General features: G+C 55.4%; 11 protein-coding genes across 11 annotated transcripts; 7 read left to right on the top strand and 4 right to left on the bottom strand.

Annotated features, from left to right (window-relative positions):
* Positions 1–50: 50 nt before the first annotated feature.
* On the bottom strand, positions 51–3,863 carry PV07_11107 (uncharacterized protein; the record flags this gene model as incomplete). The annotated part of the gene is made up of 1 exon (XM_016398508.1): positions 51–3,863. The coding sequence occupies one exon, from the start codon at positions 3,861–3,863 to the stop codon at positions 138–140; it is 3,726 nt and encodes a 1,241-aa protein (XP_016243070.1). The 3' UTR covers positions 51–137.
* Positions 3,864–4,657: 794 nt separating this feature from the next.
* Positions 4,658–6,996, bottom strand: PV07_11106 (uncharacterized protein; the record flags this gene model as incomplete). The annotated part of the gene is made up of 4 exons (XM_016398507.1): positions 4,658–5,050; positions 5,109–5,317; positions 5,367–6,840; positions 6,904–6,996. The coding sequence occupies 4 exons, from the start codon at positions 6,994–6,996 to the stop codon at positions 4,658–4,660; spliced, it is 2,169 nt and encodes a 722-aa protein (XP_016243069.1).
* Positions 6,997–7,474: 478 nt separating this feature from the next.
* On the top strand, positions 7,475–8,311 carry PV07_11105 (uncharacterized protein; the record flags this gene model as incomplete). The annotated part of the gene is made up of 1 exon (XM_016398506.1): positions 7,475–8,311. One exon carries the CDS (start codon positions 7,475–7,477, stop codon positions 8,309–8,311), a length of 837 nt encoding a protein of 278 aa, XP_016243068.1.
* An 851-nt stretch (positions 8,312–9,162) lies between these two features.
* Positions 9,163–12,191, top strand: PV07_11104 (uncharacterized protein). Its single transcript, XM_016398505.1, has 7 exons — positions 9,163–9,900; positions 9,951–10,031; positions 10,118–10,246; positions 10,309–10,414; positions 10,539–10,945; positions 11,006–11,244; positions 11,304–12,191. Exons 1-7 carry the CDS (start codon positions 9,617–9,619, stop codon positions 11,780–11,782), a joined length of 1,725 nt encoding a protein of 574 aa, XP_016243067.1. The 5' UTR covers positions 9,163–9,616; the 3' UTR covers positions 11,783–12,191.
* A 397-nt stretch (positions 12,192–12,588) lies between these two features.
* On the top strand, positions 12,589–13,227 carry PV07_11103 (uncharacterized protein; the record flags this gene model as incomplete). The annotated part of the gene is made up of 1 exon (XM_016398504.1): positions 12,589–13,227. One exon carries the CDS (start codon positions 12,589–12,591, stop codon positions 13,225–13,227), a length of 639 nt encoding a protein of 212 aa, XP_016243066.1.
* Positions 13,228–13,719: 492 nt separating this feature from the next.
* On the top strand, positions 13,720–14,801 carry PV07_11102 (uncharacterized protein). The gene has a single exon (XM_016398503.1). The coding sequence runs from the start codon at positions 13,859–13,861 to the stop codon at positions 14,426–14,428; it is 570 nt and encodes a 189-aa protein (XP_016243065.1). The 5' UTR covers positions 13,720–13,858; the 3' UTR covers positions 14,429–14,801.
* Positions 14,802–15,106: 305 nt separating this feature from the next.
* On the top strand, positions 15,107–17,053 carry PV07_11101 (uncharacterized protein; the record flags this gene model as incomplete). Its single annotated transcript, XM_016398502.1, has 5 exons — positions 15,107–15,128; positions 15,181–15,246; positions 15,302–15,768; positions 15,815–16,801; positions 16,853–17,053. 5 exons carry the CDS (start codon positions 15,107–15,109, stop codon positions 17,051–17,053), a joined length of 1,743 nt encoding a protein of 580 aa, XP_016243064.1.
* A 519-nt stretch (positions 17,054–17,572) lies between these two features.
* Positions 17,573–18,190, top strand: PV07_11100 (uncharacterized protein; the record flags this gene model as incomplete). Its single annotated transcript, XM_016398501.1, has 1 exon — positions 17,573–18,190. The coding sequence occupies one exon, from the start codon at positions 17,573–17,575 to the stop codon at positions 18,188–18,190; it is 618 nt and encodes a 205-aa protein (XP_016243063.1).
* Positions 18,191–19,233: 1,043 nt separating this feature from the next.
* PV07_11099 (uncharacterized protein) lies at positions 19,234–20,805 on the top strand (the record flags this gene model as incomplete). Its single annotated transcript, XM_016398500.1, has 3 exons — positions 19,234–19,248; positions 19,727–20,221; positions 20,387–20,805. 3 exons carry the CDS (start codon positions 19,234–19,236, stop codon positions 20,522–20,524), a joined length of 648 nt encoding a protein of 215 aa, XP_016243062.1. The 3' UTR covers positions 20,525–20,805.
* Positions 20,806–21,057: 252 nt separating this feature from the next.
* On the bottom strand, positions 21,058–23,081 carry PV07_11098 (uncharacterized protein; the record flags this gene model as incomplete). Its single annotated transcript, XM_016398499.1, has 2 exons — positions 21,058–23,011; positions 23,065–23,081. The coding sequence occupies 2 exons, from the start codon at positions 23,079–23,081 to the stop codon at positions 21,058–21,060; spliced, it is 1,971 nt and encodes a 656-aa protein (XP_016243061.1).
* Positions 23,082–23,534: 453 nt separating this feature from the next.
* On the bottom strand, positions 23,535–24,344 carry PV07_11097 (ATP synthase subunit delta, mitochondrial; the record flags this gene model as incomplete). The annotated part of the gene is made up of 5 exons (XM_016398498.1): positions 23,535–23,567; positions 23,621–23,799; positions 23,881–24,011; positions 24,094–24,116; positions 24,213–24,344. 5 exons carry the CDS (start codon positions 24,342–24,344, stop codon positions 23,535–23,537), a joined length of 498 nt encoding a protein of 165 aa, XP_016243060.1.
* Between the last annotated feature and the right edge of the window lie 313 nt (positions 24,345–24,657).

The raw sequence follows: 24,657 nt of genomic DNA, 5'->3' as shown, positions 1-24,657 counted from the left end.
TTCTGTCTTGTCGTGTGCCCGCAGGCTTCCAATCATGAAATAGTCGACGTCCGCAGCAGGCCAGGAGTTTCAATCCTGCTGGACTCGGGCTCAGCAAAACCAGGTGTGGCATTCCAGTTAGTGTGTCGAGGGCCTGTTCACCTCGAAGACCCTGAGGGGCCGAGGGTAAAAAGAGCCTGTCCCCTCCGCCACGCCTTCGTGAACAAGCCCTTGCCGTCACCATCCTCCTGAGCCCGTCCCGCAGACGATGCACCACCGCTGGCAGAACCGTCCGTGTAATTGTGCCTCCGAAACTCCAGCTTCCTGGAACGGCGACCGCTCGCACTGAAAGGATGGCGCTTGAAAGACAGCGGGATCTCCCGATTGGTGGCTTCGTGCGCGGACGAGATCCCCTCTCGCAAGCACTTCAGGTTCTCGCCAAAGTGTTTCAGGTCGTACAGCACGCCAATCGTCCTCTCGATGGCCGCTTCGGTCAGATCGTCCGCCGCGGCAGTCGTATTCGCGGCGAAGGAGCGCGTCAGCACTGCCATGGCTTCTTTGTGGCGCTGGAGGTCCTCTGTCAAGGTCTGGAGCTTGGCGTCGTTGCCGCCGACGTCGACTTTGTCTTTCTCGGCTTTGATGAGGAAGTCGAGGTACGCCTCGGTGGCGTCGTTGATGGGCGTGATGGAGTGGTGCTTCAAGAACACGCCGAACCTGGCGGCCGCGTCGCGGACAATGTCGTGCTCATCCTGGTACTCCCTGATTGTTTGGTCCAGGTTGGTGATTGCCGTCTGACGGAGTGTGATGTCGTCGGCGTGGTCCCTTAGCTGCTGCGCGACAGTGCTGTCTTCGACCGTCACCGTGTGCTCCTTGAGCTCGTAAATGATGTGCATGTGTTCTGACCAGTGATGCCGACAGCGACTGCATGTCTGCGAGCCTCCGAATGCTGCGCAGTTCATGAGACTTGGAGGAGCCAGGACGTCGTGAGGAACGTCGTCAAGGGAACACTGGTCGTGACAGTGCGTCTTGTAGACAGTGACTTTCTCGCTTCGGCCAGTGCCATCGTCTCGGACCTCGGTGCAATCCGTGTGGGCACAGACGGTTCTAGGCATGACCAGTGGCTCCGGCTTTAGTTGGATCTTGTCTATGTGCAGGTTGTTGCGGAGCTGGTCACCGGTGAGACGTTTGTCGGCGAGCTCGGCCTTCTTGTCCGTACAGACGGCGATGTTTTTCCTGATCATCTGCGATATGTCTGCCATCGGCCTGGTGAGTTCCCGGATACTCCGGCGGGCTCCGTTCAGGCTCATGGTACTCTTGGTCAGATGGGCGCGCACCGATCTGAAATGCTCGATCAAACGTACGGTCTCGTGTCGGGAATGGTCCCAACTTCGGTCAAAATCCGCCTTGTTGGGCATGTGGATTCCTTGCTTCGAAGCCGCAAGGTATCGAAAGCTCTCAGAGTCAAAACAATAGGTCGTGTTGGCCGAGAGCGAAAGCCCCACGTTGGTGTTCCCCCCCAGAAGTCTCTTCAGGGGTTGGAAGGTGTCCCCAGGGGTGTAGTTTGTGATTCGCGTGTTGGTGAAGCCGAACACCATGTTTCGAGCGGCGCTCTGGTGAAGATGAACCAAGAGCTCCTTGACACAGTACTGGAAGGTTATTGTCAGTCGAGAATTGTTCGGTTTGAGAAGGATCAATATCCCATGCAGCTCATCGTAGCCGCTAATCGTCGCAAGAACGTCCATCATGTTTTTCCGGTCGAACTCGGGGCCACGTGTGTCGCCAATACCCGGGGTATCGATGAGTCGCACTGTGCAGGGTGTGGAGCCAGAAGAAATCGGCACAGAGTATACAGCCGTTCGCTGAGTGGCAGAGTCACCTTTGCTGCCGTCCTTTTCATCCTCTCTGGATCCGATGGAGACGAAATGCTCCTGGATCTCGTCGTCCAAGCTGTCTCGGTTCATTGTCTGGGTGGAGAAAGAGCAAGGGACCAGCCAGGAAAAGCCGTCAGAAGCCATGGCATCGTCCAGGGTTGCGAATTGGAGGTAGTTGGCCAGGGCGTTGATGAAAGTGGACTTGCCCACGCCAGTTTCACCCAGGATCAAGATGTTGACGTAGTGCGAAGACCCAAGGTCGCGGAGTGATTTGAGCATCACGGCGGGATCGTGTTGATCAAATCGCGGGCCATGCGATGGCCCATTGCACTGAAACTCGTAGTTCGAATACTTGCTCCTGCCACAACCGCAATAGAAATAGTCATCGACGTACCCATATTCGATTGCCTCCAGACAATCAGGGCACGTCCAGTGACAATCAGTATGTTCACTGCATTGAGAAGATGGGCAGGGCATGGTCACAAACCGTCGCTTGATCGGCTTCTTGATGTCTTTGGCTTCGATGGTGTCAGGTGGGCACCTCGCAAAGCACTTTTCGCTCATGAGTCTTTCATACTCCAAAAGGTCTTGCGTGACCTCTTCTCCCATCTGGAAATAAGAGATATGAAAACCACTCTGGCATGCGTCCTTTCTGGCGCTAGGTTCATAGATTGCCCACAGAGTGTGCGTGCCGTCTTTCTGATTGTCCAGCAGGTTGAGGAATCGGTCGTAATTGAGCGTCCAAGAAGGATCTACGTCTTCAGACAGACCGGAGCGGTCGAAGTGCAAGACGTAAACATCACCGTGCCTATATCTCTCAAGCTCGTTGACCAGGACGGAGTCGTCGCCCCCTACGTACGTGGCTCCCCTAGCGACAAGTCCCTCAAGGACGTCTGTGGCACTTGGGTGGGAAGAGTCGACGTTTCCAATCTTGCCGGGAGCCGAGTCGCCGTCGACATATTCCTGCAACAGCCGATGTAGTTCGCCTTGATCGCCGTCCTGTCTCGCATTGCGCACCGCCATGGGGAATCGTGCCTTCAAAGCAGATTCGGCTTCTGACAGTCGCCTCAAGCCGTCTTCGAAGAGCTCCATTTGGCCGGGAAGTAGATATTGCTTCTTGGAGACCATGTGGGTAGCATGGTCCGACAGCCGGCGACGGTATGACTGAAAGTCGTCAAACACCTTGATGAGCTGATCCAGCCACTCGTCCCTTGGAAGTGATAGCGCCGCCTGCGGGGCCAGCGGCAATTGGAGGATATAGCCAACGACTTCGAGAGGCAGGAGCGAGTAAGTGACCGGCTTTCCTTTGCCGTTATTGATGTCCTTGATGTGGAGAGGCACGATCTTCAGAAACTCGTATGCTTCTTGGAGATCCTCCATGATGATACCATCGGTTTGTAAAACATCGCTGTATACCATGACATCGAGGGGTTCATTTGACCCGAGCGCAAAACAATGGCTTTGGCTGGTGTCGGATGCCAGTTTCTCTGCCGCCGCCGCGAATTCGCCCATGCGAGACCTCAGTGCGCTTGCGTTGGCAGACAGTCTCTCTGGATATTGAGCGGTGATCACGCTTCGTAGACCCCATTTGATTTCCACAACAAGATGCGTAGCCTCCTGTAACGAGTAGTCCCTGAGGCAGTCACGGAGGGCCGGACAACCTAGATGTAGTCTCTCTTCCACGGTCAGGAGGGTGTGGTATACAGCTGACCAAGCGTCGTCCTGGCCATTTGGTTCCTCCAGGAGTCTGAAAGAGCCTGTGCAGTCGAGCCATCCGGCCAGAATTGTGGCGCCAAGAGAGGCTTCAACTCCCAGCATACGAAACTTGGATGCGAAGCTGCTGTCGTGGTCGAGTTGGATCTTCTGTGTTGGGGTGGAGCTGATTTGAACTGCGCCCGGGGGATATTGCTCGCTGGACGGGTTGCCCGCCAGGAAGCAGTCCTCCCGAGCGTTGTAGAGTGCGCCAATCCTGGCCTCATCGTCGATTGCGGGCCTCTGTTTCAAGCCGTTCATATTCTACGACTGGTGAGAGCTGAAGAACAAGAGCACAAATCCCGTGACTCTATGGATGGCAGACCGAACAACCGTTGCAGTTGGAGGATGTCTGGGAGGGAAAGGATGGTTCCAGGTCATTTACCTTCCTGTCAACAAAGAACTGGGAGGGAGAAAGAGTAGCTAAGGCTGGACAAGGCGAGTGTTTGAACGGATGACGTCTGATGGCATGTCTCAGCCTGCTTCAGACGGGCCGTGGGCCGTGTTTGCTCTGGATAGTCCCATGCAAACCGGCTACAAAGAGCCAGCTTTCGGAAACACGCGCCAACAAGCATGGTGCAGGCGGCCACGCCGGACTCAAGGGCGTCAAACATTCTTTCGGGCGAAAAAGCGGAAGGGATGTGCAGATGGAGACTCTAGGAGAGACAAATTCAGGAAGCGCTTGGCTCCGAAGCGGCAGGGAGCCTTCCATCCTCGCGAAAACTCCAATATACAGGAGGAAGGACGAAATTGCAGGAATCTCTGCCTGATACGGATCGCGCGCAGAAACATTGAGGTCGACAGGTAACGTGACGAGGCTGTCTCACCGAAGCAATCGGCGCTAATGAGGATCGGGACTAGCTGCAGAATGCACTCCTCACCTGTCCTCTTCTATCCCGCAAGGCTACGCCAGCAGCCTCAATGGACATAGAATCCCTGTGGACAATTCCATCAGGAATCCACGCCATTGACAAACCGGTATCGGCCTTTCTATCAGTCGATTCTATCATAGTATGTTGTGCCCCGCTGGTCCGAGCCGGATCTGCTCGTCTCGACTAGGCACGGCCAATCAGTCTCACCACAATCTCATCAGCTTGCACCTCCACCTGGAAGATTGACTTATTGGCCGACTCCTTGATCTGCTGGTCGATTTCCAAGTATGCCTCAACAAGCAGCCCTTTGATTGTGTCCACGGCGTTGTCCAGGCTGCGAGCACCAAGCTCCGGATGGTACTCAGCTTTGGCTAGAAGACGGCACACCGAGGCGTCATTGCGGATCCGAACGCGGACATCCCCCAGGAGCTTTTCTCGGGCGCCGAAGGAGAGATTTACGGGAGCCTCAACGCCATAGCCGAGCTCGAGCAGGTACTTGTGAGCGACCACGGCTTGCTCTCCCGGCGAAAACCGAAGGAAAGGAATGAAGGCAGAGATGCGCCCAGTGATGGGGGACTAGGTCCAACTCGTTAGCTTTGGAGGCCACCTGAAAAAGAGACAGCCTGATCCATACCCCGAATTTGGAAAGAAAATCCTCCTTGATCTCGGCGGAGAGAGGTTTTGCGAGCCGCATCTTCGCTGAATCATCATCGTCTCCGAAAAGGACTTGATGGTTGGCAGAGCAAAATGCCTGAATTATCGCATCGTGGGCGTTTGTTGCGAGGATCCAGATTGTGTTCGAGCAATTGACCATGCTTCGGTCACGACGATCTTGATACTCTCCTGGAGGGCTGTCAGCGTGCGGCGGGTCCGGGGAGGGAGCAAATCATACCATTTTGGAAAGGCAGCAACAACGTATTGTGGATGTCAGAGCTGGTCTTCTCAAACTCGTCGAGAAACACAATGCAACGTTTCCCGGCGTTCCTGGCGAGGAAGTTGTTCAGCGGGCTCCCCTTTTCCGACCCAACGTATGGTTCCCTCGGACCAAACAACTCGATCTCCCGATTGTAAATCGTGCAATCGACCACCTCGAGCTCGAGAGACAGGAGATGGCCAAGCTTCCTCGCCAATTCTGTCTTGCCATGGCCGCTGGGGCCGGCAAATACCAGCACCAGAGGTCTCTTACTGGGCGAAATGAGGTGACTGAGAAGTTTCTGCAGTAGGAGATTAGACGCCAACGTTTGACCGATGAGGAGGTAAGGCAGTCCAAGCAGGGGCTCGGCGTTCCTTCTCTGCGCCAGTTGAATTTGCCGTTGAGATGGTCGTCTGGTCTTGGACGCCTTTTCAAGAAAGTATCGTTGCGAGAGAGTGAGACTTTTTACAAGTCTTGTCCTCGCAGCTCCAGTGCACCACTGAGTAACATCAGGATCCCGAGCGACAGACGTCTCGCCATTGCCCTGTTTGTCAAGCCCCTCGCCGCCGTCCTCCGACAGATCTTCGAGGTAGGGAGTATAAAACGCTGATGGGATCACACTTGGCGAAGCACCGAGACTCAGCAGGGTTGAGGTGATAGGTGTGGTATCGCTTTGAATGCCTTCGCTGTTGACTATGGTAAACGCAAGGAGCGGGGTGTTTGAGGGCGTATGCTTCGCCTCAGGGTCTCCTCCGTACTCGATCCAAAGTCGAAGGAGAGACTCGTCGTTCGATGCCGCGATATAGAATATCGCAGCGAAGCCTTCCACCTCATCGTTGATGACTCTGCGTACCTTCTCACGTCCATATCGCTCGAGGTAGTTTCGGACCATCTGCACCTTTGCTCCGTGCTGAACCGCTCCGACTACCTCTCGGATATTGATGATCTCACCTGTGCTGTCGAGCTCTCTATTTGGCGGCATGGTGTACGGAATCCTGGGGAGAACAAAATCCCACTCTGCAAGAGTAGATGCTTGGTCTGGGACCTCGGACACATCCAGATTGTGCCGACCGTGGACCGTAAATCTTTGCTTTGACCCATCCGGAGCAGCGCCCAGGAGCTGCAGGTCGGATGCTTCGCCACCAGGGGAGACTGGCTCGGGAGAATAACTCCAGCAATCGCCGCCGAATTCTGTATTTTTCGGTACATGGACGTTGAGTGTCGGCGCCGTTGCTAGGGCTGCAGGTTCATGGCGTGGTGCTGCGTCTCCTCCGCTAACGGTCGTGTCGGTTGGGGGCTCCGGCAAGGGTGGCAGTGAAGATGTCTCGGCTGAGGAGGCGGTCTCTGATACAGTTGGCGTACGTGGCGGAGATCGAACTGGCCGTCCCATACGCAGATAGCGGTTTCGCAATGCGTGTTGTCTGATTGCTCGTTCAACTTCGTTGTTGCAGCGCTGGTCGTGTCAGTACAGGCGGCTTACCATTCGGGGGTCGACGAGAATGGTCCGAGGGCTTACTTGAAGCAGTGCAACTGCCATGTCTTCCTTGCAGCCGCATGCCTTTACTAGTTCCTCAACGAGGCTTGCGTCGGGGACGACGGGCGAGTCCATCGTGGTTCTTGATGGGGGCGACATGGAGTCCTGCGAGTTGGCTTCAGGGCAGGCTTCGGAAAACCTGCGCGTCATGGCAGACTTGTACTGACTGAAAAGGAAATTCAGAGTTGCTTCGTCCAGCTTCGAACAAGGAGGTAGTGGCTGTACATAAGGACGGGACGGGATGCTCGCATTGTACGGCGTTTGCGGGTGAACGCCGTGGCTTGGGCGGTCTCGAGCATCATGCAAGCCGCCTACGAGCCGGGGTGAAGTGCTGGATAAGCCACATCAGTACAGGCAGACGTGTCCAGGAGGAGGCTGCGTCTTCACAGTTCCGACCATTGCGGCCATGCTGATATGCAACTGCCCAAGGACCCACTGAAGAGCAAACTCACAGTCAAACAGACATCCACTTTCAGAATGGAAAAGAGCTCAGAAGTACGGAGACCTCTGTAACCAACAACAGTATTGATCATAGCCTTTCGTTGTGTGCATAATGCCTCCTTACCACTCTTCCCACGGCTTCGGAACAAGCCCCCAGCCAGACCCTACGCCTACGGGGGCAGAGCAGCTGGCAGTGCGACAAACACCACCCCTTTTTCAGACCCCTTTGAACCAGCCGACCCCGGAGGATGAATTGAGCAAGAAGGCATCCAGACCCAAAATCCCGAACAAAAGCGAACAAGTCGAAGAAATCTATCGATTAAAGCAGCTACTGAACGAGCTCCAGAGCGACCACGACCATGTTCGAGATGCCTTCGAGCGGATGGCTCTAGATATGGACGAAGCTGAACAGAAATTGGCGGCGCAGACGAAGGAGCTCGAAGACAAGGAAGCCGAGTTGGTAACGCTGCGACGCGTTGTGGTGTCGCTCACGGCACAGCTCGATCAAGAGAAGCGGAATCAGGCCAGCGACGGGCAGGAGAAATCGACAAGAAGCCAGTTGCCACAACGAGTCGGATCTCTTCTCGCAGCAGTAGGGCAGGGGGTCGTTGGAGAACACGGAGGTGTCTCTCACTTGAACGCTGAGGTGGTCCAGCTCACCAACGTTATCGCCGCCAAGGATGAGGAACTGAAGGGTAGAGAAGCCAGGGCATTAGAGGTAGAGCGGTGTCTGACAAGCCAGCTTCAAGCTCAAAGCGTCCAACTTGAGGAGCAAACCAAGCTGCGCGAGAGGGCAGAGGCTGCCGCCGCCCTAGCAGTTCAACAGCAGCAGACTGCGAACGAGTTGGAGATGGACGAGCTTCGCCGGCTCTGCAAGTTCTACCAGGAGAACAGCCAACGCCTCTCGAAACAGATCAAGTTGGTGAAGACGGAAGGGGCGAGAGACTGAGGCAAAACAGGTGGGCAAGGTGGAATATCGGCACACTCTGTATTTGTATATTTTGTGAGGGTCGTCAATCGGACAGGCTCGAAGCATTGAGGCCCGTCGTTACCTAGTTTTTGCTCATCATGGCAGGGAAGGATGAGTAAAAGCTGCTCGCAGCTCACAGCTCACGTCTCACGTGCATCTCTCCGGTCCTTCTGATAACGATGCAGGAGTTGGCGAATGACTGCTTGTCGGATCGTGTCTAAAGATCGTGCTGCAAAAATAAACCAGAAAAGCCATACCATGCAATCCAGATCCAGACCTGCTTCTTGCTATCCAAGATCTACTCGCGATCCAAGATATTTCTGCCAATGGAATTCGAGCGCCATGATTAGCCAACATTCAGGCGATCGGAACAATCGAGATGGTGTTTGGCGTCAGGGTGTCTGCTCTATCGATTGGTAGGTCTGATAGCTGGATCATCGCTGATAAGGGGATTGCCCGTTCCACGAGCAGACCGAGCGCCACGAGAGCCCACTGATTGCGTCAGCCCAGCTTCAATCTGCAACACGGGTGGCAGAAGCGAGTGGCATTGGATTTCGCCCGTGGGGGAAGAGGGACTGTGCGAGCTCCGCGAAGGCGTTGAATGACCGAGGTGGGACAGTCTAATAGGGGCGCAAGAGGTGTGGAGGAGGTAGGGTGTGGGGTGTCAGACAAAAAATTATGGAGGAGATGTGGATCGTACAGTAGTTTGCCTTGCCGTGCGGGCTTCACAGCGTTGTAACTTGTCAGGCCTGTTAGCGCCTTGGCACTCAATTGCCATTACATACATACATCCCTCCGACCTAGGCAGAGACCTGGGTGCTTCACGGACACTCATTCCTAGTTGCACAGTACAATGCCCCGCGTTAACTACCGCTGAGTACGCTACTGCTCTATACAGACCTCCTGTCAGGCCATGCAGCGTGGCCGGGTGGGAGATCTATAAGAGTCCCATACGTCTGCTTGACGGGGGCGAGGGAAACAAGCCAGTCCTGCCCACTCCTGCAGCACCGACCCCAGAGAAGGTTACGCTAACGCAGACCCTAGATCGCTGTCCTGTTCACATTTGCACGCGGCAAGCCTGAAGTTGTAGCAGATCATCCTGCCAATATTCGTTGCCACAGTACTGGTTGATTAGGAGCTTTGCCGACCCCGCTCCTTGAGGCAGCCCGATGGACTTTTCACGCGACCTGTTTCCTTTTTCCTTACAGCTGAAATGCTCTCTCCTCCAGAGACTCTTCTCTTCCCACGAAAGATTCCCCGCGCAACGGAAAACACATTGCCAATATGGAGGACTACCAGAATGGAAAGGAGAAACACGCCAGTGACACACAGGCCCCGGATATCCAAGAGGCCTTTTTGGCTGAAAACGCCGACCAGCTTCAACGTCACCTTAACAATCGCCAGATCCAGCTGATAGCCATCGGAGGTTCCATCGGGACGGCCTTGTTCGTGAGTATTGGAACTGGTCTCTATCATGGCGGTGCTGCGAACTTGTTCCTGGCCTACACAATCCACAGCTGTGTGCTCGCCATGGTCAACAATTGTGTCGCAGAAATGAGCACGGCATTGTCAGTACTTCCCAATTGCTCAATAATTGTCGTCTAACGAGTGTCTACAGCCCCGTTAGCGGTGGCTTCATCCGCCTCGCAGGCAAATGGGTGGACGATGCCCTTGGCTTCATGTGCGGTTGGAACTTCTTGTGAGTACTTGGTTCACATTCCCTCAATTTCTGCCTTCAAGTGCTGGTAGGCATGGCCACCCGCACTCTTCTGACTTGGTGTCCAGCTTTTACGAAGCTCTCCTGATCCCGTTTGAGATTTCGGCCTTTACCCTCGTGGCATCTTTCTGGAGTGAGAAGCTCACCGAGCCTGGCCCTATTGCAGGCGTCGTCGCCGGTATCGTTATAGCCTACGCGTAAGCTGGCCAAACTTCGCCATGTCTCTGGAACACGAACTGACTTGTCATTGTTTGTGAAGCTCTATCAATGTTCTTGCTGTCAGAGCATACGGAGAAGCCGAGTTCTGGCTCTCTGGTGGCAAGGTCATCCTAATCTTTTCCCTCTTCTTCTTCACCTTTGTCACTGTAAGTTCCTCCATCGCGTATATTGATTTCCGAAGTCCGTGGATTGTATTACCCCCGGACAAAGCCAACTTGCTGGTCTCTGCCCGTTGTAATGTACGGGAATGCTGAGCTTCCCAAACAACAGATGGTTGGTGGCAACCCCAAACACGATGCCTATGGCTTCACGAATTGGAAACACGGAGGGGCGTTCCGAGAATATATTCATACGGGCGACCTTGGTCGATTCCAAGGGTTCATCGGCGCCCTGACGTCTGCAGTATTCACCATCGTCGGCCCCGAGTACATCTCCATCGTCGCCGCTGAAGCAATTCGCCCACGCATTTACATCAAGGCCGCCTTCAAAATGGTCTACCTCCGATTCGGTATCTTTTTCATCGGCGGAGCCTTCTTTGTGGGCATTGTTTGCGGTTCCAGAGATCCGGGGTTGGTGAACGTCGTCGAAGGCGGGAGCGGCGTTGGGGCCGGAGCATCACCTTATGTGATTGCGATGAAGAATATGGGAGTGCACGTATTTCCGCATATCGTCAACGCGTGAGTACCGCGCATATCGCCAAGCCCTCTCGTTTCCTGTATATCTAACGGATCGTCTAGACTTCTGTTGACTTCGATCTTCTCGGCGGGCAACACTTACACGTACGCCGCCACGCGCACGCTCTACGGCCTGGCGCTTGAAGGAAGAGCACCACGCATCTTCGCGCACTGTACAAAGAAGGGAGTGCCGATTTGGAGCTTCTGCGTGGTCATGATTTTCCCCATGCTATCATTCCTACAGTGCTCAAGCAGTTCGTCTATTGTAGTCACATGGTTCGCCAACATCGTGACCGGGGGAGGTAAGATCTACGCACACGATACATTCACCTAGAGAGTTTTGGCTAACGCCGGTCGCCAGGACTCATCGATTTCATTATCATGACGATAACCTACATCCAGTTCTACCGAGCCTGTAAAGTGCAAGGCTTCGATCGCAACAGTCTTCCCTACACCGGCTATCTACAGCCGTTCTGCGCTTACTTTGCTCTCGTCTGGCTGATCATTGTCACTGCAATCTATGGCTACACGAGCTATACGCCCTGGAACACGTCAAATTTCTTCTCCAACTACACCACGCAACTCTTCATCCCCTGGCTCTTCTTAATTTGGAAGATAATCAAGAAGACCAAGTGGCTTCGGCCTCAGGATGTCGATCTCGTCTGGGAGAGGCCCATTATCGACGCTTACGAGGAGACCTTCCTGGATCCACCGGTCGGCTTCTGGAGGGAGTTTGCCCAATTGTTTGGTTTTGCGAAGATCAGGGGCGGAAACGACAAGCGGCGACCGAGTGTCATAAATCCGCTCGAGAATGGTCCGGAAGAGGCCAAAAGCTGGTAGATGCATGTCTCAGTGTCTCAGTGTCAGCCGGCAAGAAGATCTGGGGAAGTCCTGCTGCCTGACATTACATGGGGACGGGTAATATGGAAGCGGACGAGCCTCGAAATTGACCCGACAGTCGATGTAGCAGTGGGAGACGATGTAGTCTCCGCTGCAGGGGCTACAGGTAATTTGGAGCATGCTTCTAGGTAGCGGGTAATCCCTGTCTCGAGGACGATATGAGGATTGAGAACATATCACATGAATGAATGGTCGTGATGTGCTATTTTGGTATTCAAGGGGTTCACCAATCGATAGATACGGAAGACATGGACTCGGTTTCTTTTGTCGGCAGCCAGAATTTGGCTCCATCTCCGAGACCATACTACTCCCGAATCGAGGCTGAGTTGCAACGGTGTACGGCCCCTGGCGTAGTATCAGTCAATACCGTGGTACAACGGTAATGTACTTCGCGCACTTACCTGAAACAGGTATACACAGTATTCTGGCTCCGCAGATCAATGCCTTCGAAGGCTGCAAAAATACCAGTGATCGCCAACTAACGGGCGCCGGCCAACCGTCGTATTGACCCCTTCCAGCTATAGATGTGAAGCTGAGCGTTCGGGCTGGAGCATGACGCCCAAACGGTTTCAACTAGGCGGTGTTGATCCTTTGATTCCGAAATGCGAGCTGGCTGAACGAGGTCGGTATACTTATATAGCATGCTACTCCGGCGTCTCCTGCAACATTTTTCTTGTTCCTCCCGGACAATCCTCATTACAAAGGTCGAATCTATACTCTCACACAATTTCCAGACTTCTTTCACCATGTTCCGAGGCAACAGAGGCCAGAACTTCGGGCCTCCCATGGATCCCTATCACGGCTCTAACAACCCCAATTACGGCCCCGGATACGGCCCTGGGTATGGCCCTGGGTACGGCAACACATACATCTACAACGAGGATAGAGGCTATGGTTGCAACAACTGTGGCCGCCTCCGATGCAGAGGCTGCAGCGGCTTCGGATTCGGCCGGCGTGGTCGAGTCGGCTTGATCGGCGGCCTCATCGGCCTTGTCGCTGACCATCAGAACAACAAGCACGAGCAGCGGCAGATGGACGCCGACAGACGCATGGAGCGGGATATGCAGTGGGGATCTCCACAAGGGTATGCGTCTGGACGTGAGCCCGGCCGCGACGGTGGTCGAGGTGTTTCGGGCCCAGGCCAGAACGACCGACAGCCGCCGCGCGACGACAGAAGATCTCGCGACGTGAGACCGGACGACAGGAGTGACAGTGAGGAAGAGCTTGACGGGTATGGAAACGGAGCTGCCCGCGATTACTACGAGAAGCCTCGTCGGAATGTGCAAGAGCAAGGGCGACGAGATGGTCAGGAACAGCGCGGGTGCGAGCAACGAAGGGATGCTCGGCTACCTTCCTACCAGGCTGCGATGGATGAGAAGAACTAGCTAGGGAGAGACGGAAGTGGATGGGAGAGTTACACTCTTGCAGGTGTTTGGTCTGTCTTTGACTCTATCAACAAACTTCCAGGCACAAGGACGAATGCCTGGGGACTTGTGCCGCGGTAGGACGCCGTTCCTGGATCTTGGGACGTCCTGGAGTAGTCCTGGCCCTATTATCCTGGGAGGGAGCGATCTCTAGGACGTTAAGCCTAGCTATCAGGGTATCTTAAAGGATACCGGGTGTGTCAGAATGCCTGTCCACCTACTCTACGCCATAACTGATGTCCCACGATAGTACTCGTATTGCTGCTCTCACTTAAAGGGATCCTAGGCCGAGAGGGAGCTTAACACATACTCCTTAATTACTGGCCAGGACTCCCTAATTCTGGGGGTCTAGCACAGGGCGGCGTCACCCTTGGCCCAATCCGGGGTGAGGCGCGAACACTTTTTACTCATCTTGGCGGAGATCTTGGGGAACTTGGTAGTTCGTTCCCATCCATTGACCACTTTCGAGGAACGGCATTTCACTGATTATTGAGTCCAAAACCGGTCGCCGTGGATTTCGAGGCGAAGAGAATCAATTACCGACCACCTTGCTCGCCAGTTTCCTCCGTCGGGAGCATCATCGAAGACGACAATGTCGGTCGCCCTCCGTCCCTGTCTGCGGCCAAATTCGCTCCCCAGTTTACCTTCGGCTGCCTCTTCTACTACCTATGTCTGTCAAGCGTGTCGCCATGCGCGACTCATAAAGCGGCCGAAACGACCTTATACCTTTACTCAACTAGTCACGCTGTCAGACGGCAGTGCGTTCACCATGCGGACTACTTCTCCGATTCCAGTGTACAGATCGACTCGAGACACGAGAAATTCTCCCCTGTGGAATCCCACGTCGAGGGAGCTTCTGAACGTCGAGGACGACGAGTCAGGGCGGTTGGCAAGCTTCCGAGCCCGGTTCGGCACCAGCTTCGACAGTTCAAAAGCCGCAAAGAAGACTGAGCAGAGCACCGCGACCGTTACCACCACCACCGCCCCCCCTCCTCCCTCGTCGGAAAGAAGTGCAGCCCCTGCGAAAGAACCGACATTTGAGGAGGAGCAGAACGTGTTTGCCGAGGACGACATGAACCTGTTGGACTTTGTCAGCTCATTTGGTCAGGAAAGCGGCCAACCAAATGGGCAGACACAGCCGAAAAAGGGTGGGAAGAAGTAGGACGAACTAGACAAGAATCTTGAGCGTTTCTGCATCGCAGCGGACGGCATTTTATATACCAGAACGGCCATCAAAGACAGACTGGTCAATGTACAATATTTTTGTGTCGAATGGACCCTAAAGTTAGACGGGTCTCCGTATCAAGCTACATTTTTGGCTGCCGAGGACACATTGCGCCATGGGCGTTGGCCCGGGAGCTTTACAATTTTCGCGTGGCCTTTTGGTGCATGGCCGGGGCCAACCATGGTTTTGAGCCGTCCATACAGATATGAAGCTCAATCCGACGCAGCGGTGGTGGGTACTGGTGCCCTACGCCCAGCTTAACCGTGCTTTACCTACTTGTACACGAGGAATATGCTGGGACGTGCACACTGACCGAGCCGCCACAATTCGCAACTCGGAAGTATTCAAACGGCCACGATAGGGTATCGTTGCTCATAAAGGTCGGCATACGATTCGGATCTCTTAGGCCTCAAGTCAAAATGACGAAGATTGTCATTCTCCGTGCGTTAGGTAGAAGCGACGGAACGGCAAGGCTGCGCGGCGGAGGCTAATCGCACGTGAGTTCGGGGAATTGGCGAGTTTGGTTTCTGCTCCGCATTGCAAAGGTCTAGGCAATAACCACCTCTCTCGCTCTGCAGTGACATTGTATCTCTCTCTACACTCGTAGCTGCAAAGATGGACGATTCGCCATGGGGTGGTGAGCAACCTTTTCTCGATTTTACTGCTGATCACGCTGACCGGCTGTATAGACGTTCCATCCCAATCGCAGTCAGATAACCCGCAGGATTTGGCCAGCTCTGCCAAACCCAATGACGGTATGAATATGCTTGTGATGGCTCTCCGAGTTCGACATGCTCATCTGAGACCTAGCCCCCTCCTCCACGAAGCAGACATCCTCCGGCCCGCGGCCTCCATCGTCTCGAAAAATCCCGGCCCGCAAGATCGAGGTTCAACCGACCAAGCTCGAGGCCGTGGACGATTCCCTCGACCCTCTCGGTCCCCTGGGCGCAGATCCAGCTCCAGTGGCGTCTACCATATCTGCAGAACAAGCGCCGACCCCGCCGAGGAAAGAACTCGCGGCACGAGTGAACCGACAGCCTTCTGCGACGTCGCCTGGGTTCGCCGGGTCGGAATATGAAGATACCACTCTCCCACTCGGACGACCCAAGGGTCCCCCGCCGGTTCAGCCGCAGAGCAGCGCTCCTGCCATCCGACAAACCCCGTCCAGTGTGAGCGTGGAACAGGCCGCCAAACCGAGCTTTGAGATCCAAGTGGGCGATCCCCACAAGGTCGGGGATTTGACCAGCAGCCACATTGTATACCAAGTCCGCACAAAGGTACGTGAGTCGGCCAGGCGCATGCTACGGCAGCTGACGGTTACAGACGACCTCGAAAGCATACAAACAACCCGAGTTTGCCGTGTCCCGCCGGTATCGGGATTTCCTCTGGCTCTACAACGCAATGCACAACAACAACCCCGGCGTGGTCGTCCCGCCGCCTCCCGAGAAGCAAGCCGTGGGTAGGTTTGATAGCGAATTTGTCGAGTCGAGGCGCCAGGCGTTGGAGCGAATGCTCAACAAGATCGCCGCGCATCCGATCCTCCACCACGATGCCGACCTCAAGATCTTCCTCGAAAGCGACGCTTTCAACATTGACGTCAAGAACAAGGAGAACCGGGAACCGGACCTGGGCCAGAACAAGGGTATGCTGAGTGCCATTGGGATCAACGTCGGTTCGTCGAGCGGCAAATTCGTCGAGCACGACGATTGGTTCCACGACCGCAGAGTCTACCTGGACGCCCTGGAAAACCAATTGAAGGCGTTGATGAAGGCCGTCGACGCCGTCGTGGACCAGAGAAAGGGTCTTGCTGCCGCGGCAGGCGAGTTCGCCGCGTCGGTCAACAGCCTCGCTCAGGTCGACCTCTCGCCCGCCTTCTCCGGTCCGTTGCAAGGGCTGTCGGATGTGCAGATGAGGATCCGGGAGCTCTACGAAAGACAGGCACAACAAGATGTTTTGACTCTCGGGATTACCGTGGACGAGTATATCAGACTTATCGGCAGTGTCAAGCAGGCTTTCACTCAGCGGCAGAAGGCATTCCATTCGTGGCACGCCGCAGAGAGCGAACTGGCCAAACGGCGGAGCGCCCACGAGAAGCTTCTCCGGCAGGGCAAAAGCCAACAGGACAAGCTGAACGAAGTCGGCGCCGGCGTTAGCGACGCAGAGAAGAAGGCACACCAAGCCCGATTATTGTTTGAAGATATGGGTCGGTTGATGAGGGGAGAACTGGAAAGATTTGAGCGGGAGAAGGTGGAAGATTTCAAGAGTGGCGTGGAGACGTTTTTGGAGGGTGCTGTCGAGGCTCAGAAAGAGGTACGTTCGTCTGTCCCAGAGGGCGGTGACGTTTGCTAACACGGCCAACAGCTGATTGAACTGTGGGAAACGTTCTTATTACAAATGGACGCCGAAGACGAGGCTCCTCTCAAGGGTCAGCCGGCTTCAGGCGAGCCGGTAACAGAAAGCCCTGGCCCAACCGGGCAGGCTGGTGAGGGCGAGGCTGGTGAAGCTCACGAGACTGCCGCCCCGGCCACGGCGACAGACGTCGCTCTCGAGCAGGATGCCTAGTGTTCGTCCCTCGAGCGGGCTTAATGAGTAACCCGTGATGCAAGCGACCGTATTACAAAAGGGTGGCATTGAATGAATCTGCAGTTTTACCAGCGGGCCTCTGCTTGAAAGTGGGTGCGTTCATGTGTCGATTCACTTATCGCTAGATACCCAACCTCATGACCTCAATTCACTCACAGCTGTTGCCATGGCACAGGTGGGCTCCTTGGGCGTCGACTTTCTCTTCCACTTTCTATTATGATCGTCCCGTCCTCTCGCCCTCATTTCTTCGGTGCCGTTGTACCATCAGCTCAACACAGGTCACCGTGTTGCCGGGGTCACTCCCATCCTGTGTTCGCCCAGGTCGCGCTCACTTTGAGCTCACCACTCAATCGCTGTCATTGCAAAAAGAGACCGCCAGGACGGAGTCAGGCAATCTCAACCACATCCCCATTCATCTTTCGACGCGACTTCCTCGTCACATTTCGCCGAGCTGTGCCTTCCCTGTGAAGCCCACCCTGACAGTCCGTCAGACCCACGATGGCACGAATCCGCGACGACGACCCAATCTCCTGCTCTCTGACTGACCGTCCCTCCAGTCACCGCGTGGTCGCCACGGCCCTGAAGTCACACACCAGACCCAGGTTCACTAGAACAGCGGTGGAGATCATTGCCACCACGATTATCTCCCAGCCCAGCACCACAGATACCGTCCCAATGGAGACCCCGAGCACCCAATGGCAAAGTGAAGATTCACAAAATCCAGATCCGTCGCCCTCAACTGTGAATGAGGTCGATCTCAGCACAAGTGCAGGCTCGACAGCAGTCGAAACCTCAAGCCCGACTCCTCTGTCACCGTCTACCTTGTCTGTGCAGGCGACATCTCTGTCCATGACCACCGTGGTTATGTCGTCGCCCTTCCCGTCGCCCAGCTCCACTGTATCTTTCACTTCCTCACCCACGTCGACCGCCTCATCTACGTCCTCCACTGTGAACACCCTCGCCTCACCACCGTCCTCTGCCTACACCACGGGCATCTACATCGCTCTGGGGATATTCTTGTTCTTCGGCATCTTGTGTGCTTTGGTCACCACACCTATCACTGCAAACACGATCAAGGGAGTTTTCAGGAGGCGAGGAAGAGCAAGTGAACAGTGACGCAGACAGGACGGAGGAGTGTGAGGGACGGCAGCGTTGGATTTTGGTATACCCACATTTCCAAAACACAAGATACAGTGGAACAGAAGGAAACAATGCGTGGTGGCAACGACATGCGACATGCGACATGCGGCAATTCGACCGCATAAGACAAAGCAGAGCCTGATTGTGTGAGTAGTTGACCGGGATACAGGAGTTCGGCGCCCAGTTTGTCGGGAATTCATGTAGATCCTGTCAAGAACAGCCTGCTGTCATTGATAGAAAGAAAGTCACAATTTCAGACGGCCTTTGTGGCGTATGCCATCTATGCCATGTCAATCAATCACTGCTCTCCTCGATTTCCGCGAGAGTCACGCGCTGCCACGTCGATAGCTGGTGAACGAACCACAAGGCTGCAGGCAGCATTCGATTTTCCTTTTCGAGAGTTTCGTGTCCCTGCCCGGGCAGCTCCTCGACGAGTACTAAGCACTACAAATCACATCTGCGTCTCGACGTGATATCCCGAGATATCTGCGAAGTATCTCCCCCTCCCCTTGGATCCCTCGGCGGCAACGGGTAGATCGAGGGCAGACGGGCGTGCGGAGTGCTTGGGGCTAGAGTGCTAGTGGGATGGATCTGTGACGGGCGTATCTCTCCTGTCTTACCCCACGAATGCGGTCGACATCGAACGCGTCATTGGGGGAGAAGGAAGTGCTCCCGCGAAGTGCTGAGGCCTCCGTACATCATGGACCCTCGCCAATAACGAGTAGGGCTGCGGATGGTCCTTGACTCTTGATTAATATTCAACATGGTGGAGAAATATACGCTGCGCGAAGTGTATATATATATATGGGATGTAAGTCACTAAGGATGTTGAGTGAGAATTGTTTCTGTCCGCCCTCAGTCTCTCGCGCCCATCTCCCGCTCTCTTCGATTCGGATCCTGTCCCTTTCACTCCCTCTTTGACTCCCTCCATCTTTCTTGGGGATCGTGCACCGACGTCCCATCCCTGAACCGAGTTATCGCTTTTGAGAGGAACGAGGAGGCACTCAAGCACGATCAAGATGCCTTTCTACGAGGTGAGTCCAGCAGAGTCCCTCTGCAACGAATACTCGACACGTGCTTGTGCTTGCATTTGTGCTTGTGCTGGTCGAAGTTGTGTTCTATACATGCCCATCTCCTTTCGTATTTGCTTACCCGATGGTATCTTCCGCATCCATGTCTCCCCTTTTGGGGGGGAAGAGAGCTGGTTCAGCCTCGTCGAGGGAGAGGTTCTCAAGGTCCCCTCGGTCTTGACTTGTTGCATTCCTTGCGCTCACCTCTCACCACCGGCACATCTGCTCTATCCATTGGGAGGCGGAAAGCCCTTCTCCCCCTGTCCTTTCTCATCCTCTCCCCTCTCCCCTCTACGCTCTCGAGCCATCCCATCTTCGTTGTCTTCATCATCTCCTCCTCCTCCTCCTCCCCCGTCAAGCGGCCCTCTCCATACGTCACCACCACCACCACCACCACCAGCCTGGCTAGGATACCTTACTCACAACCCCACCCGGTGTACAGGTCCAACACACGTACCCGCTCACGCGGGCCCAAAAACACCGCTTCGCCCAGGCCATCACGCGACTGCACTCGACGACCTTCCTGACGCCGTCGCTGTTTGTCAACGTCAGCTTCCACCGACTCTCCAATCCGCCGCCACCGCCGCCCACTTCTACCTCAACCTCAACCTCCACTTCTCACGGCGGTGCTGGTGCCGACGCCGCCGACGACGAGGCCAACACGTACTTCCTGGCCGGCGAGCCCGTGGCGCACGACCACGCGGGCCCGAACCGCCTCCTGGCCATGGTGCGCACGTCGCCCGCCCGCACCAAGGCCGTGTTCGACGACCTCGCGGCCCAGCTCGAGGCCGAGTGGGACCAGGCCGTGGGCATGGGGGCCGCCGCCGCGGCCGGCACCACCGCGCGGGACCAGGCCGAGCGGGCGGCCAAGAAGATGCATTTCATTGTGTTTTACCCCATGATCGCGGCGAGGGAGAACGGCGTGACGATTCCGGATGTGAGTGGTTTTTGTGCCCTGAGTAGTTCTTTTTCCTTCACTTGGTGGTTTTTGCCTTTTTTTTTTGTCAGTCCTCGTCCTGTCCTGTCCCGTCTCTTCATCATCATCATCATCATTCATCTATCTATCGATCTATCGATCTATCACACTCACAAACAACACAAGGCCGGCTCCGAGTCCTCCTGGCTGCGCGACAACATGCCCTTCTTCAAGGCGCAGGCCTACGAGCACCACGACGACAACTTCCGCAAGATGGTCGAGGAGATCGACCGGCGCCCCGACCTCAAGAAACTCCTCGAATAAAGGGAAAGGGGGATTCTCGGGGGTCGGAAAGGCAACGACGGCCTGGGCGCGGAAGTGGAGGCGGCGGAGCGAGCGAGGGGAGACAGACCCGAAAGATGACTCGGATGAGGGCGTGGATGAGCACAAGTGAAAGAACGAGCGAGAATCAATCGAGTATAGCATGGAATTCAATTGACGGCAATGTCAATTGCCAACTGTGCTCCACCCTCGTAGTCGAGCCGGTCCCGTACAATCCAACGCGGCGATCCGTGATTGTACCTACGAAGCACTCTCAATTGAACGATACAATCGGACATTGCTTGCCATCCCGTCCTGTAAGTCGATCCATGCTCAAAGGCATGCCCATGCCGTACTTGTGCTTGTCAAGAGATAACTATACCTATACCAAACCGACAATAACTTCTCCTCTTTCTTTCTTGCCTAGCAGTACCCATGTCAATCACCACTTATCCTATGCACTCTCCTACCCTGTCTCGTCCACCAAAGCCATACGTCGTGATAAAGTGTCCGGCCAATTTATCCACCGCTCCCGATCATCTCCCTTCATCGTCCATCTCAGAAACATCGGCCCTGATGATGACAATCTTGTCCCCCCTGTCCCTAGCCTCGCGCTCGGGGCTGTCACGGATCTCCACCTCCACCTTGACGCCCTGCCGTTGTTTCGATCCACTGCGGCTTGGCCCCGGACTCAGGCTGAACTGCTGCTGCACGGAGCGTTTGTGTTCCCCAAGGGATGGCCGATGGGTGGAGATGGATCTTCCACGAATGAGGGTCTGAGGCGGAGGTTTCCGTGGACTTCCTGATTCACTGTCTGGATCAGCCCGCGTGGGTGGCGCCAACACCTGTTTTTCCGACATGGCACGTTGAAGAGGGGTCCTGGGGGTCAGCTTGTTGTCGCCCGTCTCTGCGGGGATTTTCAGGCTTTCAAGAAGCTCCTTGCTCGGAGACTCCACTGGGTCGGGTTCGGCGGCTCTCTCCTGCCTCGTCTCGTCGCGATTTGCTTCGGTGTGCCTTCGCGGTGGTTGAGCTTGGGTTGATCTTCGGCGGAGACGTTCCCTCTCTACGTCTCGGCGTCGCTGCTCTGCACCGTCCTTCTCATTCGCAGCTTGTAACAGATCCTGAACTTTGCTCCTGACAATACTATGCCGAGTGGTGGGATAGTGTTCGTCCTTCGCCTCCGCATCACCGGAAGGTGTGTCGGTCTCCTGAGGTGGCACAGAGGCTCCCTTGTTAAAAATGCTCCATCGGAAAGGCCAGCTCAATGAAGGCTTCCTCTCCTCCTTAAAAACATCGTCGCTCGCCGGCTCTTCTTCGACGGGCCCGGGGAGTTCGACGTCGGCGTGCTCTTGTCTCATTGTGCTAGGAGGTCTGCTGGTTTTTTCTTGCGTGACGAGGGTCGGCAGCGTCAAGGGAATCAAGGGGGTGCCCGGTCTTTCTTCAATCGTGTCTCCAAACTTGATACGGTGGATCTTCTTGGTCTCTTTGCGTGGAGGAGGGTGGTGGTGCTGATGCTGGTGCGGGGCCTTATGTTCGTGCCCAAAATGTTGACAAACTTGGTCGTGACCGGTGGGCTTTTTGCTGAGGCTCTCGAACATGGCAGCTCTCTGCTTGACAGGACTCAGTTCACCGGCTGGATCTGCAACTGCGTTCAACCGCGGAGCCGCAGGAGACACTGGCTCGTGAGGCTCTTTGCCGGCCGCGTCGTGCTGTTTTGGCCGCTCCGTCTCCTTTCCCCCCTCGTACTCGACTCTCGTCGATTCCTCGCTGCTACGCGGCGCGACGGATTCGGTGCTTCTGCGAGTGGATCGAGGACGAGACTGCGAGGGACGACGATCTTGCCGGGTGGATGCTCGACGGAGGACAAAACCGGGCTTTGGGGCGAGATTGCCAGGCTGCTCGGTGGAAGTGACATCGGGTTTGGGTGAGCTATTCTTGATTGCATCATCCAACATGTTATTCAACTCGTCCATCGTGTGCGATCGGCCGCGCGATGGCTCTTCCCGGACGACCTGTTGCTTCGGGGCAACGGAGCGAAGTCGAGATCTCGCCATGGCAATCTCCAGTGCAGGATCGTCACCCACGTTCTCCATTGAGCGATGTTGCCGACGGAGTGGATGGCCGACTTGGCGCAGGGCTGGCCGGTGGGCAGGGGCTCTTTCATCACCGGGCCCGTCCAAGCTGGTGAAAGGCCGCAGAGGAACAATCTGGTGGCTGTCTCCTTGCCCGCGAAGTTTTACCCCGTTGTAGAGGACGGAGGCCACGGGACGACGTCCGTCTCCGCTGATACCTTCGCTGCCATCCCTGCACGCTCGTCCAGTCGGAGGAGCGAAATCGGAGTCTTCCCTCCGCCCTGGACCAGAGGAGAGACTGGAGTCTCGGGGTCGGGTGACGACGCGAGGAGGCAGAGTGAAGGGGGGGAAATCTGTCTTGAGCTGCTGGACGCCCTGGAAGACTCGAACACGGTTCGCCACCGTGCCGTCTTGCGGGCTGCGGATTCATTAGCAAATTGGCCAGGCTGAGGCGAGGACGAGAGAACAGACCTCAGCGAGCTATCCATGTTCGGAGATGAGTAGGGCGGCTATGTTGATACGGGGCCTATCATGGTGACCGCGACGCTTTGAGGGGAAGAAGTAAATGATAAGCCTAGCTAAGAAAATGCATGTACCAGGAGAGAAGTGAAAGGGAAAGGACCGCTCCTGACCTGCGGTTGTGGTGCAGGAAGCAAAGGTTCGACGCGGCAGGCGCGTGAGCCTCATTGACCAGAGTTTTCAGATGCGTTGTGCACCCACGGGCGTCATGATCAAGGCTTCGCAACGCGAGAGCAGACTTTGGCTCGACGTGTCTCCCGCACGCGAAGGCAATGCACTGCTAAACGGAGAGAAAGACAAGTGAACAGAGTCAGGTAGCACACGGAATGGATCGATTCAAGTCATCTGAGACTCGGATGGCACTCCTTTCTGGTTGTCCCTTCGCCTTACTCTATATGTACAAAGCGTAGTGAGTCAACATCCTACTTCATTGCCGCCTGCAACGATTCGAGAACCTGTGTAGCGAAGTCAGCACGCCCCCCAGTAGACCGGTCGTGGATGTTCTCACCTCGAGCTCAATCTTGGCCTCCGCAATGTCTTGCTCACTTCCGCTTCCGCTGGCAATCTTCTGGGCCTCCGCTATTTGTGACTTGACCGCCTCTTCGCTGAAGTCCTCCAGGGGGAACCCTTCCACGGCGTTTATGCTCAGCACGGAATCCGGTTGAACGACGGCGAAACCTCCCGAAACTGCCAGCAAAGCATTTGGTGTCAGTCACTGATCCTCGTATCCCATGTCGCGGGCCCCGTCCTCCAGAAGTGGAAACGTACGAAAAAATTGCTTGCTTCCACCACTCTCCTCGATGATCTCGACCAAGCCCGGTTTGAGCTGCTCAATGGATGGGACGTGCTGTGCGAGAATACCCATCTCTCCGGACTCGGCAGGAATGTTCACTTGTACACTACAGGTGTGGCGTCAGCTCTCGGAACTTGTGGAGGATTCGAATTGAGGTTCTTGGGTGTCGGAGCCCGTCGACCACGTACACATCGTGTGAAGAATAGATGGACTAGATATCGACCGCACTGTCAGCTCAACTCTTTCCAGCGAAAGCCTGCACCTTCTTTTCTGCGCTTTGCGGGCCAGCGATCTCGGGCGGACGTACCTGGTGAGGGAGAGCCAGGGAGAGCTTTATTTTGTCGGAGACGGCCTCGGCGTACCCTCGTCGTTGGATCGGTTTCACCACCATTGCAGACCTGGCGCGTAGCGCTGCTCGGGACAGTCGGAGGGCACTCATGGCGACGGCGAGCTCAGAAATGTTGTAAGAGAAAGCCTGAAAAGGGTAGCGAGCTCCGATTGAGCTTTCTGCGGATCGTGATGTCGAGATGGCCAAGCTGCAATTCCGTAATTGGTCTAGGGCAGAATTTTCAAACAAGGTAAGTTGGCCGAGCTTTTTCTCAGTAAGTCCCCAAAGGTTGCCACACATCAATTGGAAGGTAAAGTTGCGCCATGCTCTCGTTCAAAACAGTGTCAATGTCATCGTTGTAAGGGCGACGGTGTAGAGAGAGACGTGTGCGGTGGAATTCACCAGGCCAGTGAAGTATCTTACG

Source organism: Cladophialophora immunda (genome assembly GCF_000835495.1).
Source record: "Cladophialophora immunda strain CBS 83496 unplaced genomic scaffold supercont1.7, whole genome shotgun sequence".
NCBI classification, from domain to species: Eukaryota; Fungi; Ascomycota; class Eurotiomycetes; order Chaetothyriales; family Herpotrichiellaceae; genus Cladophialophora; species Cladophialophora immunda.
Note: the sequence above shows the minus strand (reverse complement) of the source record. Positions and strands in the feature narration are given on the sequence as shown.